At 40.1% G+C, this 17,321-nt stretch overlaps 1 protein-coding gene across 11 annotated transcripts in view; it reads right to left on the bottom strand.

The window, feature by feature from the left end:
• Unc79 (unc-79 homolog, NALCN channel complex subunit) overlaps window positions 1–17,321 on the bottom strand; it is a 244,519-nt gene that overhangs the window by 185,181 nt on the left and 42,017 nt on the right. For 7 of the 11 annotated variants that reach the window (XM_026780837.1, XM_026780849.1, XM_026780826.1 and 4 more), the window contains exons 1-4: window positions 15,741–17,315; window positions 14,926–15,046; window positions 7,926–8,230; window positions 4,799–4,969 (exon numbers count right to left, since the gene is read on the bottom strand). In XM_026780837.1, the coding sequence (XP_026636638.1) occupies window positions 4,799–4,969; window positions 7,926–8,230; window positions 14,926–15,046; window positions 15,741–15,843 (700 nt within the window). In that variant the 5' untranslated portion in view covers window positions 15,844–17,315. Of the gene's footprint in view, window positions 1–4,798; window positions 4,970–7,925; window positions 8,231–14,925; window positions 15,047–15,740; window positions 17,316–17,321 lie in introns of those variants that run through there. The other 4 variants (XM_026780832.1, XM_026780863.1, XM_026780841.1 and 1 more) reach the window with 3 other exon arrangements.

Below are 17,321 nucleotides of genomic sequence, written 5' to 3'. Positions count from 1 at the left end.
TAGGGCAAGTTATAATTATTGACAATCCTGTATCTAAGAAAATAAAAGTTGAATGGGGAGAGAAAGTTGTGCAGAGCCAAAGAACTATAGCTCTGCCCCCAGTGAATCCTGGTGCCAAATATTTTCAACAACGAAGTTCTCACAGCAACACCTACCTCGTGAATGCAACCATTAGCAAATGAGCAGACTATGCAAGACAATGGTTATTCAAATGTCACCAAGAACTTGCTTTTCTTTATTTTTTCTGTGCACAATTAGTCTCATAAGACCATAGAACTATACCACGTGTTCCATGTGTAGCCAAAACCAAACAATAAAACCATAGCTTGGAACTAGATATGCAGGGAAGTCATACATGTGTTTTTTAATCAACACAATGATCTGAATGAGCCTTTCTTTTTCCTGAGGGTCAGTGACTGAGAAAATCTAAGGTAGGAAAGAAACTGGATTCGATGCAGCACAGTCCAGGCTGTTGCTCAGCACTGTTTCTGTCTTCAGAATAAGACAGCCCACATGAGCGGATGTTTATTTAAACTATATTAAAGGGTGCCTATTTAAACTATATGGAAGTATCATCATCCAAAGATCCATATTTCAATTTGGACAACAAATCACAAATCCTTTATTGGAAAAAGAGAGGTTTCCACGGTGATGTGCAAATGATTTGTTTTTTCCAATGCTTAGTAGCTCTTCTAATACACTTTTATAAACAGCATAGATTCCACACATATGGAATAAAGAGATCTGTATTTTATTTTTGGAGGAGTTAATAAGAAAAACATGTCAAGAAGAGTTTTTATAATAAATTGATGAGTTATTTAAAAGGAGTTATTTAAAAATAAATCATAAGCGATTAGTGTGGTAATAAAGACGGCAAGAACAGTGTGTATGCTACGCAGCCAATGCTTGGTTTGGAGAATTGGATCCACTTCAAAGCTCAAAACTGCATCTTCTAAGTAATACAGACAATATGATCATTAATTATATAATCAGTAGTTATATAATCATTAATGATACTCATTTTAAAATGAAAAATATCTATGCTTTACATTGACTATAAAAATTCCATACCAAAGAGATTTTTTTTAACATCTTCCTGTAAGTTTTGTTTTGTATTGTGTTTTGCTGTTTGCAATAGGGTCTCATTAACCTTGAATTTGCAGTGATCCTCCTGCTTCGGCGCCCCAAGTGCTAGCATTACAAACCTGCAACTTCGTGTCAGGCAAAGTCCTTCTGGCAAAGACTACCAAGCATTTAGAAAATGCAACATCTTTTATCTAACCTCTTTGTGCTGAGATAAAAAGACTCTGGACCAAGTTAAATGTCCCTGCCCTGATCCAGTGTGAAGCTCTAGATACCGTGACAGCTACCAAAAACAGAAACAGCATGGATAATATAATGAGACCACTCCAGTCCTCACTGCAGTCCATTCTAACTGGAATCTGAAAGTCTGTCTCTTCTGTCTTGAGGTCTGTGTATGAAGAAACAACTCAGTCATCTAAGAGCAGGCATGCAGGCCACCACTACAGCTCATTTCAAAGACGGCGAAGAGTGACTACAAGTGAATGACCAGGAGGGTGCTGAGAAGTCACCCAAGCCAACAGGCTAAAACAGAGTGACAAGTAAACACGTGAGCCAGGCCTACCAATGAATAGACAAAGGTATGCAAAAAAAAAAAAATTGGTGTTATAGAATAAATAATCTAATTTAAAAAATAGGGTACAGATCTAAACAGGGAACTCCCAACAGAGGAATCTAAAACGGCTGAAAGACACTTAAGGAATGCTCAACATCCTTAGCCATCAGGGAAATGCAAATCAAAACAACTCTGAGATTTCATCTTACACCTGTAAGAATGGCCAAGATCAAAAACACTGATGACAACTTATGCTGGAGAGGATGAGGGGTAAGGGGAACATTTCTGCATTGCTGGTGGGAGTGCAAACTGGTACAGCCCCTTTGGATATCAGTATGGTGATTTCTCAGAAAATTAGGAAACAACCTTCCTCAAGACCCAGCAATACCACTTTTGGTTATATACCTAAAGGATGCTCATCGTACAACAAGGACATGAGCTCAACTATGTTCATTGCAGCAATATTTGTCATAACCAGAACCTGGAAACAACCTAGATGCCCCTCGACCGAAGAATGAATAAGGAAAATGTGGTACATCTATACAATGGAGTACTACACAGCAGAAAAAAAAATAATGATGTCTTGAAATTTGTGGGCAACTGGATAGATCTAGAAAACATCATATTGAGTGAGGTAACCTAGACCCAGAAAGACAAATATAACATGTACTCACACATAAGTGGCTTTTAGACATAAAGCAAAGAAAACCAGTCTACAATTCACAATCCCAGAGAACCTAGACAACCAAAAGAACCTAAGAGAGACATACATAGATATAAACTATATGGGAAGCAGAAAAAGACAAGATCTCCTAAGTAAATTGGGAGCATGGGGATCAAGGGAAGAGGGTAGAAGGAGAGGCAGGAGGAAAAGAGGGGAGCAAAAAAATATATAGCTCAATAGAAACAATTTTAAAAATTAACATTGATGTTATTCGACCTAGAATTATTAAGCCAGAAATAACCAGGGAGTTTCAACTTGTTTTCTGAACATCCCCACTTTTAAAGCTGAAAAAAAAACCATTATGTCTCAGAGACATGAAGTGATTTGCTCATTCGTTCAAAGGAATAAATATCAAGCCATTCCACGAAGAAAGACTGAAATTCACACATATTTTTAGGTTCACATCACTCATTTTTAGTACTCAGTTGCTTCAGATATTTGTGTAAAACAGGATTTTAACATGACAAGGTTTGTGTCTGGGAATCTCCACTTCTAATTAAGGAGGAATTGGTCACCAGCTCTGCAAAGAAAGGAGCTAACAATACCTGATCAACCTTCACCGAGGTGAGCTGCTCAGTGCGGTGAGACGCTCACTGCGCCAATGTCTCCCCACAAATTACTTATCCCCAAGAACAGGGGCACAGCGAGCTAGATTATTACCAGTAAGAAACCTTCTAACCTGCCAATCTTTTTTTTTAAAGACGCCTGTTCATTTGCTTAACAGTCGACACTATTTTAAAACAAGATCACAAAATTCTAAAACTATACCCACAAGCGAACACTGGTTCATGAGATCGCATAGGTGAAACAGAATGAAATATTCTACAACTTGGAGTGACATCATCAGTTCGCTCATTTTCCCCTGTTGCTAAATAATTAGGATATTTTAGCAAATATTTTATGTTTAAATATTTGCTAAATGTGATGTTTAGCAATATTAAATATTTGCTGAATATTTTTAAAAATTATTAACAAAGAGTCGAACTGTTTGCTGAAAAGACATGAAAATTACAGTTCTATACCTAAGTTAAACTCCACTCTAAGGTGAAGCCCAAAAGGTACACGTGTTTGTCAGCTGTTGATACACAGCAACTTTAATAAGGGCATAATAAGTACATAACTTAATGTGATGAGCACTGATACCAGGAGTTAGACATGACCAATAGAGCTATTTTTATTTTTTAAAAAAAATCAAGAGAAGAAAAGCAGGTATGGTGGTGTGCACCTAAAATCCCAGTATTCAGGGGGCTGAGGTGGGAGGGTAACCGTGAGTGACAGCCAGCAGGCTCCGGGTGGCACACTACCAGCACCCAGGCTAATCACGCTACCCCTTGACACATCAAGATACAGCCACAGTTGCTGTTCGTGAGGCAGCTAAGGTTACTAGTCACAAAGGAGCTGTGATTATCCACGAGGAAGCTATGATTACTATTTTACAGATAACAATCAAAGATAAATTCGCATAGCTACCAGTGGCAGAGCTGAGATTTGCATCTTGATCTGGTTGAATTCTTAAGCCGTCATTTTTTCAGCTTATTCCCTAAAACATAGGCTGATCCACAATCCACTTGTAAAGAACACTTTAGGGACTGTGATTACAGAAGCTGAAACTCTGCTTGTTTTCTCTTTGCTTTCATGTCTGAGGACCCTGTAGAATTATGTATATAAAAGTTGAAAAAAAGCCATAATCCTAGCACTCGGGAGTCCAAGACAGCAGATCAAGAATTTGAAGAAGCTTTTGACTACAGAACTAATCAAATTCCAGGCCGACCTGGAGTTGTGAGGCTCAGTCTCCAAAAATATCAATAAATAGACAAAGATGACTGGTCCCAGGCTTGCGACTATATCTTGCATAGGAGTCATGGGCGCTGGCTTTATTTCCAAAGCATGTCATAAATTTTGACTCATTTTGTCATCAAAATACCGAGAAGGAAAGCTGATCCAGTCACCAGCATCGAATTCGATTTCAACCACGTGAACTGAGCTGTATAGCCCTCCACAGCCCTGCGGCAGAGCTGGAACAGGAGGCTACGTCTCCCCACTCTCTGCTGCCCTACCCATCCTCCCAGCTGCCTTCACCTGCAGGAGGAAGCAATCTCCACACCAGACAACATTCTGTCCACCTTCTTTTCTAACGTGGAAAAAGACACTGTAATTTATAAGTAGGAAACACAGAATGCTTTGACACATTCTTTCCTCCTATTCCATGAAGGTAAACTGAGCGAATAGCATGATGAATCTAAGGTATAATCGTCTTTCATATCATTGACTTCCAACATAACATAAATGCTGAAAAAATTAGAATTTAGGTCATAGCGGTGTACGTTATCACGTGATTCCATTACAGTCTTGAAAGTCAAGCGCCTGTAACAGTAAACACAGTTTCCATTTGTACAATATACAAAGATAATTTTAGGGTGAGGTGAGATTGAACTTACATATGGCCATTGGTAGAAAAGATGTGCTAAGGTATTCAATAATATCCTTGTGAAGAAATGGAGGAAAGGTAGCTAGCGTTGAAATCATCGTGTAGGGCAAAGTGCTCAGAACATCGTCATTGAGAAAGGGTAGCAAACATGTGGTTGTATAAAATATTGACTGTCCAAGATCTACAAAACAAAATTAAGTAGTCAGCCACTGAAGATGGTGTCATTAACAAAACATGCTAGCTTTATATTTTAATAATCTAGTTTAAACTATAAAGCATCTATTGCTCCCTTTCTACTAAGAATTCAGAAATACACTGCTTAGTAGAATGTGGGATGTACATAGCAATTATTTGGCAAATATATTAAGAAATAAATCTGTCCCATGAGTTTCTCATCAGTGTATCAGTCATCTGTAAGCCTCACTAGTCAGGTGACCCTTGATCCCATTAATCAAAGCACTTTCCAAGTGATGCTAACATCCTTCAATTTTTTTTTTTATCTCCATTGGATTTCATAAAGATAACTGAAATACAGTGATGTGCCCAGTAGAATTTTCAGAAAAGTCCAGGGCAGTATTAGAAATTAAGACCTGGCTATTTCTGCTACACTGGCCAAGCCACACTGGTCCTACACCTGTAGTCTCGGGCAGCGAGGTAGTTTGTGACCTCTAGATTAGGTGTGCTTCGCAGAATGGAAGCTAGGGGCTGGTACTGCACAGCCCTTTGCATCCTGCTCATTGTCAGGGAAGCCGATCCTCCTCAAAATAATCTCTCAAGGATTTAAAATACAGATAATAACAATACCTACCTGGCTTGATAGAAGTTTAGATGAAATAAATACAAAGAACTCAGCATAGCATGTACTCCAAAAACATTAGCTAGTACTTATTGCCATTAATATTACTATCATTGTTACCTGCATGAGAAGTAAACATAAAGGGCCTTCAAAACAAACCACAACTATTCAGCTTTAGAAAGCATGAAGAATAAATCCATTACATTTGATGTGCACTGTGATATTTCTGAACCTCTTGAAATATAGACCATCAGCCAAGACTTGACATGAAGATGGATCACTTCTGTATTCATTAAGACAGTGAAGTCTCAGACTCTGGTCTGCTTTGGCTCTGATTCATCTTCCAGAATCATGTGCATTCCTCAAATTATTTCTAATAATTGTGAGAATTAACAAACCATATTGACTGGCCTGTCAGCTGACAGTGTGGTCAACATGCAACCTGAACAGCCCAGGTACATCACCTTTGAGCTCAGACCAACAAGCGGAAAATTCACAGGTATTTTTGTGTGAATTCCATGAGGCTGTGCATAAGAGACACCTCAGCTATGTTCATTGAGCCTTTTTTCAGCCTTAGGCTAAAAAGCCTAATTACAGATTAATAGCACTGAAAGGGCCTGGAAGCCCACCTGGGGTCTTTTCTACCCAAGGAAACTGAGATGGAGAGAAAGCAGGAGCTGCCCAAATCACAAGTCACCCGTAGTTGAGCTGCTCCTGCTCCTTCCTATAGGCCACCTAGACCCGGAATGAGGACAGAGACTCAGTGAGCAGTCAATCATTCTCTATCAGAAGAAGCTTCGCAGGAAGCTCGTTCAGAGCATCAGCTGACAGGACCAGTCCTCAGAGATTCTCACTGGATCTGCAATCTCCAAGTTCCCTGTGGCCCAGGTTGTGCAGAGAACCTTGAGAGAAAGGGGCTGCCCGGGCTCTCTAAACCCTTCGCTAGAATGCTGGTGAGCTTTATCCTAGCTTCTAAGCTATATTATTCAGAAAAAGAACACAATAAATAAATATCAAGATAAGGTCACAAGGCAGGCATAGGCATGAGAGCAAAAACATAAATCATCGATACTGAAATTGTCAAGATTCACACATTATGTGAATTGCCATTTACCAAGCGAAATACCACAATCAAGAAATCTTAAAAATAAAGGGCATCTAGTCTGACCCGGTGACTCCCCCCAGGGACACATGAGTCCATGCTGAATTTAGGACTGGGTGCCACTTGACACCTACAAGCTTCCAATTTGTCTCATTTTGGTTCTGAGCTGGGAGAGGATTGTAGCACAAGAGGCTAGGTAGATTTAAGACAGCAAAAGGTTCAAGATAAGCAACTCCACAGCATAATACAGCATTGTAACGACAAGAAAAGCAAATTCAGTAATAATTTCATCACTTTATGAAAGGAAACTTTAAAAAATTTCAATTACAAACACTTCATACTAAATCAACCATTAAGCATTCTTCTAGGACAGACGACCATATTAAAAAATAAAACAACCCCCACCACCCACCCATTTCCAAAGCTTGCTTTTCTGTACAATGAAACTTCTTCAGTTATCACACTCCCAGGGGTTAAATGGCAAATATTTTAAAGACAGCTCAGGTTTCTAAACTGCATTTAAGAAGCAAATCTCTACTCTCCATACAGTTTTGATTTTTTAAGTTCCCCCAAATCCATAGTGGATAGCTAAGCAGACATCACTGCACCCCTCTGTGTGGATCTGAAGAACAGAGGGGGCAAACAATGGAAAGACACAGTAGGATGGGGCGGAGAGAGGAAGCCTGCTCACCAACGGCTTCTACTCTAAATACCACCGGCAACACTGTGTGCTATAACCCTTGCCCCAGTATTTTGCAGTAACTGCTGGTTGTTAAATAAATCAGGCATTTGTTTTACCAGGAAAAGTGAGTCCCGGAGAGAATTTTTGGTTTGCCCCTGAAACTCTCAGAATCAGTCAAGGATTAGAGCCTGCTCTTCAAACGCAACCTCTTACATTTTCTGGGGCAAAGCTTCAAACTCAGCTTCTCAACTGTGGCCTTAACAAGAGTCACCACAATAAACTGATCAGTGAAGGGAGCTGCCTGCTATATTCACCATCTCCAGTTCATTGTCTCCTGCTTCCAACCCCTTGAATAACAACGCTGGGCATAAGGACCATGTGAAATGAATGGAAGGGAAGCACCATTATTAAGTTTCATCGTCAGAAAGGCTTCAGACACACAAAACCCTTCAAGAGATTTACGACAGTAACAACATTCTCCAAGCCCGCCTGCTCAGCACCATAAATATTCATAAGCACGCATGGACATTCCCAAAGACTTCAGTAAAAATGCTCACCGTGTTGGCCATGCTGTAGTAAAGGAACTAGATCCAGGAGAGTCACCAAAGTCACGTAGAGGCCTTGGTAGTCCAAAGAAGGGTAGTCTGACAACTGAGCATCACGACTTTGCGGGCCGCGTTCTGAAGGAGCATCTCGCAGGACGCTGTAAAGGAGGGAGCGAGTAACAGTAGGGTTGATGGAACTGACCTGCGGTCTTAGAGATGGGGTGAGTGGGAATGGCACAGGAAAAAGACACATGGTCATGGGCACTGTCAAATTGGAGGCATCTTGGTTTTCCTTCTTCCCTGTGCGGGACAAAATGCTGTTGGGGGGACAAAGAAAAAAAAGAGACAACAAAGACACAAAGAACAGCACATTACATTGAAATGACACTCTAAAACAAATAATAAACCACCAGATACACCCACATAAGATGCAATTGCCACTGCAGCACAGCCTACGGATCTAGTGCTGGTCGCACAGCCATGTGCTCAGAGATGTCAACAACGCAGGTGGACTTTGTGGAAGTTGCATTGCATCTCATGTGTTATCTGGTTTATAAGGAGCAAAAATATAAAAATGCATGTTTCAGTGCCAAACCCATGTTTTACAGTTTGTCAATTTGGCGAAGGAGCGGTTTCCTAGCATGAGGAACGCTGACTTGGCTTCATCTGGGAGGGCTCCTAATCATACCGAGTTTTCAAAGCAACGTAGCAGTACTATCTCGTCATGTAGATAGAAACTTGCAAAATATAGGTATGGCACTTGCAGAAACATGTTTTAGCAAAGAATAAACATGTGCGTTTATTAAGAAAGTCTTAAAAATCACATGTTTATTGCATCAAAATAATGTCTATATGTATATTATGATACTGTTTCATGACATTCTGTCAGTATCATTTGAGATAATGAAGTTTAAACAGGCATATGAACTTAGAAATAATACATATTTCTAAAGTGTTAACTAAACTACATTGGAAAAGCTATAAAATAATATATAGTAAATGGCCCATAGCGTGTGTTGGTGAACTAAAGATAATGTGTGTGTGTGTTGTGTGTGTGTGTGTGTGTGTGTGTGTTTAATTTGGCATGTTGGGAGGAAACATTTTATTTTATGAATACAAACAGTGTTTATTAAATAGTTACCATGAAAACTCTAAGAGCTAAGCAAGCGTCATCTACGGGAAAAGCTGTGCATCATACGAGATCTCTGATGGTACTGCTGTTACTTACTTTATTAGTCAACAAAACTCACTAAAAACTAGAGAAAAGATCATGTAGAAAGTTAAAAAAGCTTAATGAGAATAAATGTAGTCTCTAAATATCGTTCTACTTTTAGTCTCCATTGAAATCTATGAAACTTTTAGTAAAAGTTACAAAGCAGAAAAGTTGTTGATTTAAAAGTCAAATTACTTCTTAACCAAATGTTTAGGTTTTAAAATGAGATTATGCTATTTTCCAGTAGGCAACCGTTACGCACTATAGCGTCTACAGCACGTAAGTGCTTTCCTATGGTATACTTATTTGTTAGTAAAAATAGAAAACAGTTTCTAAATGCTTCTTTTCATTGTCTTATACTTACTCTATGTGCATCCAACATTACTAAATTCTCAGCTAATGGTGTGACGTCTACAATGTCACAATGGTGTGAGGAACTGGTTAGTGCCAGCATGCTTGTTATGTCAAGTTGACATTGAATTTTTTTTTTAATTTTCTCTTAGCGCAGAAATATGTTACAATGTAAAAAAAAATGACTACATGCTTTTTATTTTCTAGGTGCCTAATTTACCTCCATTTCCTCTGTCTTCTGTTACCCAATGTCCAAGGAAAAACAATGATAATAATGATAATAAAGATAATTTCAGAATAGTTATGTAATACTTCTTAGCAATAAAGAACTTAGGAGCGGCTGTCTTTGTTTTTGTCAAAAGGGATTTAATTTACCTGCATTAGTGTGTGCTATACTGGGCTTTGTAACCTTAAACTGTACAGTAGGATAACGCTATTCCACCTCTCACCGTCTGCCTACCTCTATTATAGAGAACATATATTTTTGCATCAGACTTTTATAGTTTCCCACACAACAAAATTACTCCTCAGATTACCATATTTACATGTTACATTATTGATAAGTCCAGTTACCAACAATTTTAGTCCTATGAGTCTATCCCCTGAAATCCCTTTAGAGTCACAAAATGGACATGTTGATACAGTTTCCCAAATTTCAGCATATGTTGGCTAGCTGCCAGCGTCTCTTCAAAAAGAAAACACTGTCCCTGAGTCAATAAAAAAAAAGTAGCCGGATATCATAAATGCATGATATGTAAAGTGTCCTTTAAGTCTAGCCAACCACCGCCTTGGTGGGGGATGTGACACATTATTAACTACACGTTGCTATTCCAAAGCCGGAGGGGCTGCAGCAAGCGCTAATGGCTCAACTTTGGAAGCTGCTTCTGTGATATTTTTCCCTCCTGTGCATGTGCATTCCCAGGTGACAGCAATGACAGTGTCCTACGTTCAGGGAGGGAAGAATGCCAGCGTTGAAACAGTACAACTGTCTCTCTCTGCCTTGAGATTTAGCAGGTGAAGTTGAGGAAAAAATGGCGGAAATGAGTTATCCATGAAACCAGTTTTAAATCGCCATTCATGGCTCAATGTAAGGAAATGTGTTCATTGTGGAAACTTAAGAAGGGTTCATGAATCAATGTACAATGCATTGTGATCTTATGATGTTTTGTTTTATGATGTCTTATTCAGAAAAAAAAATTACTTATTTCCCCAGCCAAACTGTTTAACTTGGGAATGATCAACGATTTCCACATCCACCTGAAATTCCTTCCCAAAGGTTTATATACAGATTCAATCAAAAAGAATATTAAGAATGCCCTGTCAGAAGAGTCAGACATTGTGGCCAGCTTTTCACCTCTTTTCCCTCTCGGACCCTCTTTGTGAGCACTGGCTTCCATTGTCAAGAAGGAGGAAGAGCCCTGGGGTTGGCAAGGGGGTTGAGTATCCTGAGGCCTTTCTTGCACAGAAATTTAATCCATCAATTCAACTTTCTACACAATTAAGCACTTTGACATTTGCACTGCATCTATGCACTAAACAAATTGACTATATGCTATGCTATGCTTTAAAACTATCCTGTGGACTTTAGATTGTGTGTGTGTGTGTGTGTGTGTGTGTGTGTGTGTGTGTGTGTTTGTCTATGTGTGTATCTGTGTGCCTGTGTGTACATGCCTCTGTGTCTATGTGTGTGTCTGTGTGTGTATGTGTGCATCCGTGTGTGTCTGTGTGTATGTGTCTCTGTATGTGTCTGTGTGTGTATCTATGTGTGTCTGTGTGTGTGTTTTCATGTCTTTGTGTTTCTGTGTGTGTCTGTGTATGCATATCTGTATGTGTGTGTGTGTTCTCATATCTCTGTGTCTGTGTGTATCTGTGTGTCTGTGTGTGCATGTCTCTGTGTGTATCTGTATTTGTGTGTATATGTATATGTGTCTGAGTTTGCATGTGTGTATGTATGCATATATGATGTGTATCTATGTGTGTATATGTGTGTATATATGTGTGTGTATGTGTTTATGTGTGTGTTCTTAGAAATTCCTATTCTATTAAGAATATTAGGCTGAAACTGGAATCCCTATTTAAAATATATTTACATTTTCTAACAAGTTGGTAGCAAATGTAAAGATTTACATTAGAGCAGCTCCAAGAACACCAGGAGAGAGACACAGAGGAAGATTCCCAACAAGTCTGAAACAGGAAGGACACTAGGAGCTGATAAATATCCAGCCACCTGGTAAAAGGCAAGATCCTTAAAGACCTTAGATGATGGAAATGTGACCACAGTATGCTCCTAGCGTGAAGTGAACAACCACCTCTGAGCCTGCGATGGCAAATTAGACAGTCTTTATTGCCACCCCTAATGCTAAGAGGCACATAAGCAGAACAACCTCTGCGGGAAAGCTCTGTGAGTCTGTGTCCACTGCCAGACTTGCGACCCTGCTAAGTTAGAATGAGCACGATGCAGCATGCGTATGTCATCCCAGCCAGGACCTCCAGCCACTGCCTAATGCAGTAAAGGCTTCTGAAAGCTTCTGTACTGGATGAAACTTGACAAAAGTCAATTTTGTGTGTATGTGTGTGTATACGTGTCTGTGTGTGTATGTGTGTGCCCGCCTTTGCAGATCCATGTGATAGGACGAAAGCTGCTCTGGGCACAGGGCTCAGTACACTGCCTATGACAGAGGACTTCTCCAACTTGAGTAGAGAGAACCTTGGCAGGTGAATTATCTTATGCAGATGCTGCAGCCAGTGTTATAGTCAGCTGTGGTGACATGCACTCTCTCTCCTCCAGTGGACTAAGTGACGGACACTGACCATCTAGGCCAACCTCAGCTTTGCTATTCAAAGCTTTCCCGAATGCACAGACACCAGACAACTAGCATTCTAACGATGTAATCCTAACTCAAACAAAGCCACCTGAACTTTGCAAAATGGTACCACATAGTCCTTCCCAGGGTCTCACTCCCTCTTGCCTCCAGCTCCCTAGTTTAGATACATCAGGCAGGAGCCAGAGTACCCAGATTGTTCTTCCTATTTCTTTGCAAGAACCTGAGTTCTGGAAGCAGCAAGTAGTTCTGAATGTAAAAATTATATAAACACAAAGGGAACCACCTTGTTTGTGGTAGAGAACTTTACTGGCAATAATCAAAGAGCCAAAGACTTAGTTCATCTCATGTGGCTTAAACTTTCTACTAGCTTCTTAAGAGGAAGGAGTGCAGGTGCCAACAGGGAAAGGGCTTCTAACGTGGTTCAGTATAAAGAACAAAAGATAAAGGTTTTGTATTTCCATTTTTAATGAAAGAAAAAAAAGGCTGCACTAGGCACAGAGAAGATAAGAAATACATAGGATTCAGACCAAATAGCTGACCTGTAAATATTCCTATTCAAGTCTGATCCATGATGCATTACATTCGTCAATGTCTTGTGCACATGTGTCTCTGTGGGCATGCACAGAGTCTGCCAGGCTGCTCTGCTCAACCACCTGCAGCTACCTTCTGAGCAAGGTGGAACTGCGACCATCACCTCAGCTCAGCTCCATGGAGCAAAAGTTCTGAATAGACGCCAAGCACTAAACACTCCCTGTCTTCCCTTGTTTTTACAGATAGCCAGCCAACAGCACTCTGCGACTTTCTGTCAGATGCTAGCTAGCATTCCCAAGGGCGAAATCAAGTTTTTATTAAAGAGAAGTATCCCTGCTGGGTGACAATAACCAGAGTGCAGCAGCACGGCGCAGGTAGCACAGCGTGGGTTGTGGATTAAGATCACCAATGACCTAATGACTCCAAAATTACTAGATCTGTAACACTGAACAACGTATTGGACCACGCTTGTGACTTAGTTTCACTATCTGTGAAATATGTACAGTAGTACACTTATCTGATTACAAGGGGCTAAAGGAAATGTCACATTTAAAGAGCTTGGAGCAGCACTTGATGTGAAGAAATATAGCTATCATAATATAATGTTGCTATGGTGATGATAGCTATTGCCACTGTCGCCATTAACGGCTATTGATATTGATACCCCTTTAAGATGGACTCAGTCACACAAATATTCTCCGGCCATCTCTAGAACAGGCTACTAGAACACCAGTTTCACCATGAAGATGCTGTTACCCCTGATCTCATCATAATGATGGAAAGAGAACCCTCACGGTGTCCTAAATTTCTCAACTTATTGGCACAACTTCAAAGCCCTGAGTGGCACACTCTGAAGCCAACAAAGGTCACCATTTCTTCACAAATGGAATCCACAATGTTTCCTACCAGGAAAGTGTTCCTCACTGTGGGTTATAATATGGGAAAGAGTGTCCCTTTGGGGCACCCAGCCTCAAAGGCGAAAGGATGGAATAGGATTCCTCGGTTCCCAGTCACCTGGTGATCACTAAGAAACCCTGGCTAACTGTGCTACGCCCTGTGAAAAGGGGAAGTAGCTTGTTCCAGGGTCCTAAACCAGCTACGTGAGCCTAAAACACCTCAGGAACCTGATAAACAGAATCCCTCCATACTAGGACAGGGATACTCAGGATCCTAAAGATAAGACAATATCCAAAAAAGAACGGTAGACATAATGCCTAAGACCAGTGACTGGCTGCACGCAGGATGTGTCTCTCTATAAGTGATCAGCCTGTCTGCATACAACAAACGCCAGATGCCTGGAAAGTCCAGTGCCACTACACTCACTCCAACGTATGCCCTCTCCATGCCTGACTTACAGAACTCTTGCTGTTGTCTAAATAGCAGAAACGGCCGTGAGTTCAGGGCAAACTCAAAGAGGGATGTGGCAATGGCGAGACAAAGTGCTGGGGTGTAATGGTAAGTGAAATATTCTGAATTCAATGCTATTTGCCAAAGACAGCTCTGCAGCTGGAAAAGGCTCGTCTTTGCTCTTTTGTATTAATGGCAAGGGTAAAGGGGATGCCCCCTCAGATCTCTGCCCTGCAGTAAAAGGAGACAGGGTAACAGAGCTCCAGCGCTGTTGCTCCCTCATCCTCGCAGGACTTATTATCAGGTGTGACACATAGGATGGAAGCAGCTGCAACTCCTGCACTAAGCTGAGAACCGGGACGTACCAGCAGCAAGCCTAGGCCACCATGTAACTCTCCACTTGTTTTAGACTCTGAGTGCTCCTCGCTCTCAATTTTAGAGACTCAAATCTCACTCCCTTAATCTTGAGCCGTTGTGTCAAACACACAACGTTTTTACCATTTGCAAATTTCCCCAAAGAACTCTCAACTGAGGAAGCAGGACACTATCGTGCGGCCCGTGTTTCCAAGGAAACTGGGTTCTGATCTGCTAGACACACCCAGGGGGCTGGAGCCCAGACTCTTCTGACAGAGCACTAGAAGGCTAAGGCCTTTCAAGACTTTCAGCTCAGTGTGAAATTAGGTCCCAATCAATTCAGCGATACTACCTAATAGTTCTCTTGAAGTCAAGGGTATGTAAGACTTACCTTAACAATGTTTGGGAAAAATACTTCAGGGTGTTTGCGATGTCTGTTCCTGATGGCACGGGATAAATGTTGTGGAGAACTCGATTATGATATTCCTGCAAGTACCGGATCTTGGAAGAAACTAGATAAAAGCAAAAAGAAAAAAAAAAGAAGAAGAAAAAGAAGAACCTTCTTGTAATATGTATCAAACACAAAGGGAATGATTATGTATGAGAATTCAATCCATATTTTTAAAAATCCATATAAGTTTTTACTGGAATTCCATGATAGAAACACTAATACAAAACACCTAATTTCTTATAACTGCATTCAACAATTAAAATTATTTTTATCTGGGTTAATAACCTTACACGTACTGTCTATTCCTTTTTCAGTCACTAAGAAAAGCATTATTCTAATAGCTTTCTAATTATTTCCAGATAAGCTTCCTGTTATCAAAATAGCAATAAATATAAGTCTCTGTCACTAGAGAGTTATAGCTACTATGAAGGAAAAAAAACCTCAAAACTCTAAAATTCCCTGAAAAAAAAGTGTGTCCACTGTATAATGGCATCAATTAAAATCATTTTTTTAACTCAGTAAGAATCATGAAAGTGTATTTAATGAATGCCTAACTATGAATATGTTAAGAATTATTTACTTTGTGGATATCAAGTAAGAATACAATGATGTGTGGCAATAAAAACACAAACAATAAAGGTCACATTTTTCTTCCAATGAATTGCATAAATCAGAAACCATCCTAATAGCTTTCTGAGACTGGCTTCCCAGTCTCGAGACAGGAGGGACACGTGTCGTTACCCTCCTACACCTACCTGGAGTCACCAGCATTGTCCACATTCCTGACCTGACCTTTGACCTGGCTGTAGTGAATGGCCCAGCTCTAGTCATTCCTCTTTGCAAATCCCAAGGAGCCATGATGATCAACGTCTCTCTGGTCTCCTCTTCCACAGAGTTTTCAATACTGTCCGTTTGTCCTTTCAATCTTTAAGGCTAGCCAGGGAGCCTTTTAGGTGGCATGGCTCACTGTCAGCAGTTAGCAGAAGACATATGAAGTCCCGGAGAAGCAGAGCTTTGCTGTTCCCAACAGCCAATGGGAATAAGCTCCTGGATGGGTCTAACTGAAACGCTGGCTTAAGCAACTTAAAAAAAGTCAAATGCTTTTGACAGGTGTGGAACGGAGAACCACAGAACAATAAAATATCAGAACACAGAGACGCTTAGAGCCCTTTTTCCCCTAACCACTTCATTTGAAAGGTGGGGAAATGAGGCACACAGGTGGGTAGCAGTAGGGCGGGGCTAGCGGTTAGTTCTCCTGACTCATAATCCAGTGCTCTTTCCTCTACGACACGCTCAAGAATACAGTTCTGAGACCATGCACACGGTATATGTTCATGACACAACATCAAAGCAATCGTCAGCAGTTGTTCGGCTAATCACTATTCTAAAGTAACGTCTTCCATTTATCAGACTTGCCTTTTCTCCTTTTTGCTTCTGGGCATTCTCCCAAAGAAATACATTCACATTGCAGATGGACAGCCTTGGGTTCGTACAACACATCCTCTCCAAAGACAGCAATAACTTTAATATCTATTGTTTCATTTAACCCATGGTATTTGATTATAAACAATTTTTCTGAGAAGAACTATAAATAGGTAATACCTGGAAAATATATCAATTATATAATCAACAGAATCCATTTTCTTCCAAATGTCTTTGACCTGTCATTCATCTTAATTTTTATGATGACATTACAAGAAACACTCATGTTAATGTATAGTTTTACATTCCAAATATCCGAGAAATATGCCAGGCCGGCTTATACTTCCTCACAATGATGTTTTATTACTGGGACTTTTCTCAACTTTTAACACTCAGAAGGTCTATGTGGAGAATTTAGGGAACACCATTAATCATTCTACTGTCTAAAAAGAAACTTGATGATAGCACAGGATTTGGGCAACAAGCTGAAATAAGGAGAAAAGTCAAAGATCCCCCAACTCAATGGCTTGCTCATAATTCAAGAGCTTTAAAACCATCATTCCACAACAATTGCAGGCATTCAAACATATTTGTGAGCTGAATGGATGTACTTTTATAGCAACTTGCATTAAAATGCAGGGGCAGCTCCTTTCAATGAGTTTCCAAACTTTCATGGGAAAGCAGACACTATAGGCTTTTCCTTTGAGATCTTTGTATGGTTTACATATTCACAATGTGTTTACAGATTCACGTAGTTCACTTACCTGCTTATTTTTCTATATCAAGATAGGAATATGTTGGGAAGCATCTCACTTATGTTTCCATCCCAATTTTAAAGACACTGCCTAGAACTGATTGGGTACCCAACATAGTCATAAGATTTAGGTAAGTTAATAACAGCTTTAGCGCTTGAT

The sequence above is a fragment of the Microtus ochrogaster genome, chromosome 1 (genome assembly GCF_000317375.1).
Source record: "Microtus ochrogaster isolate Prairie Vole_2 chromosome 1, MicOch1.0, whole genome shotgun sequence".
NCBI lineage: Eukaryota > Metazoa > Chordata > Mammalia > Rodentia > Cricetidae > Microtus > Microtus ochrogaster.
Note: the sequence above shows the minus strand (reverse complement) of the source record. Positions and strands in the feature narration are given on the sequence as shown.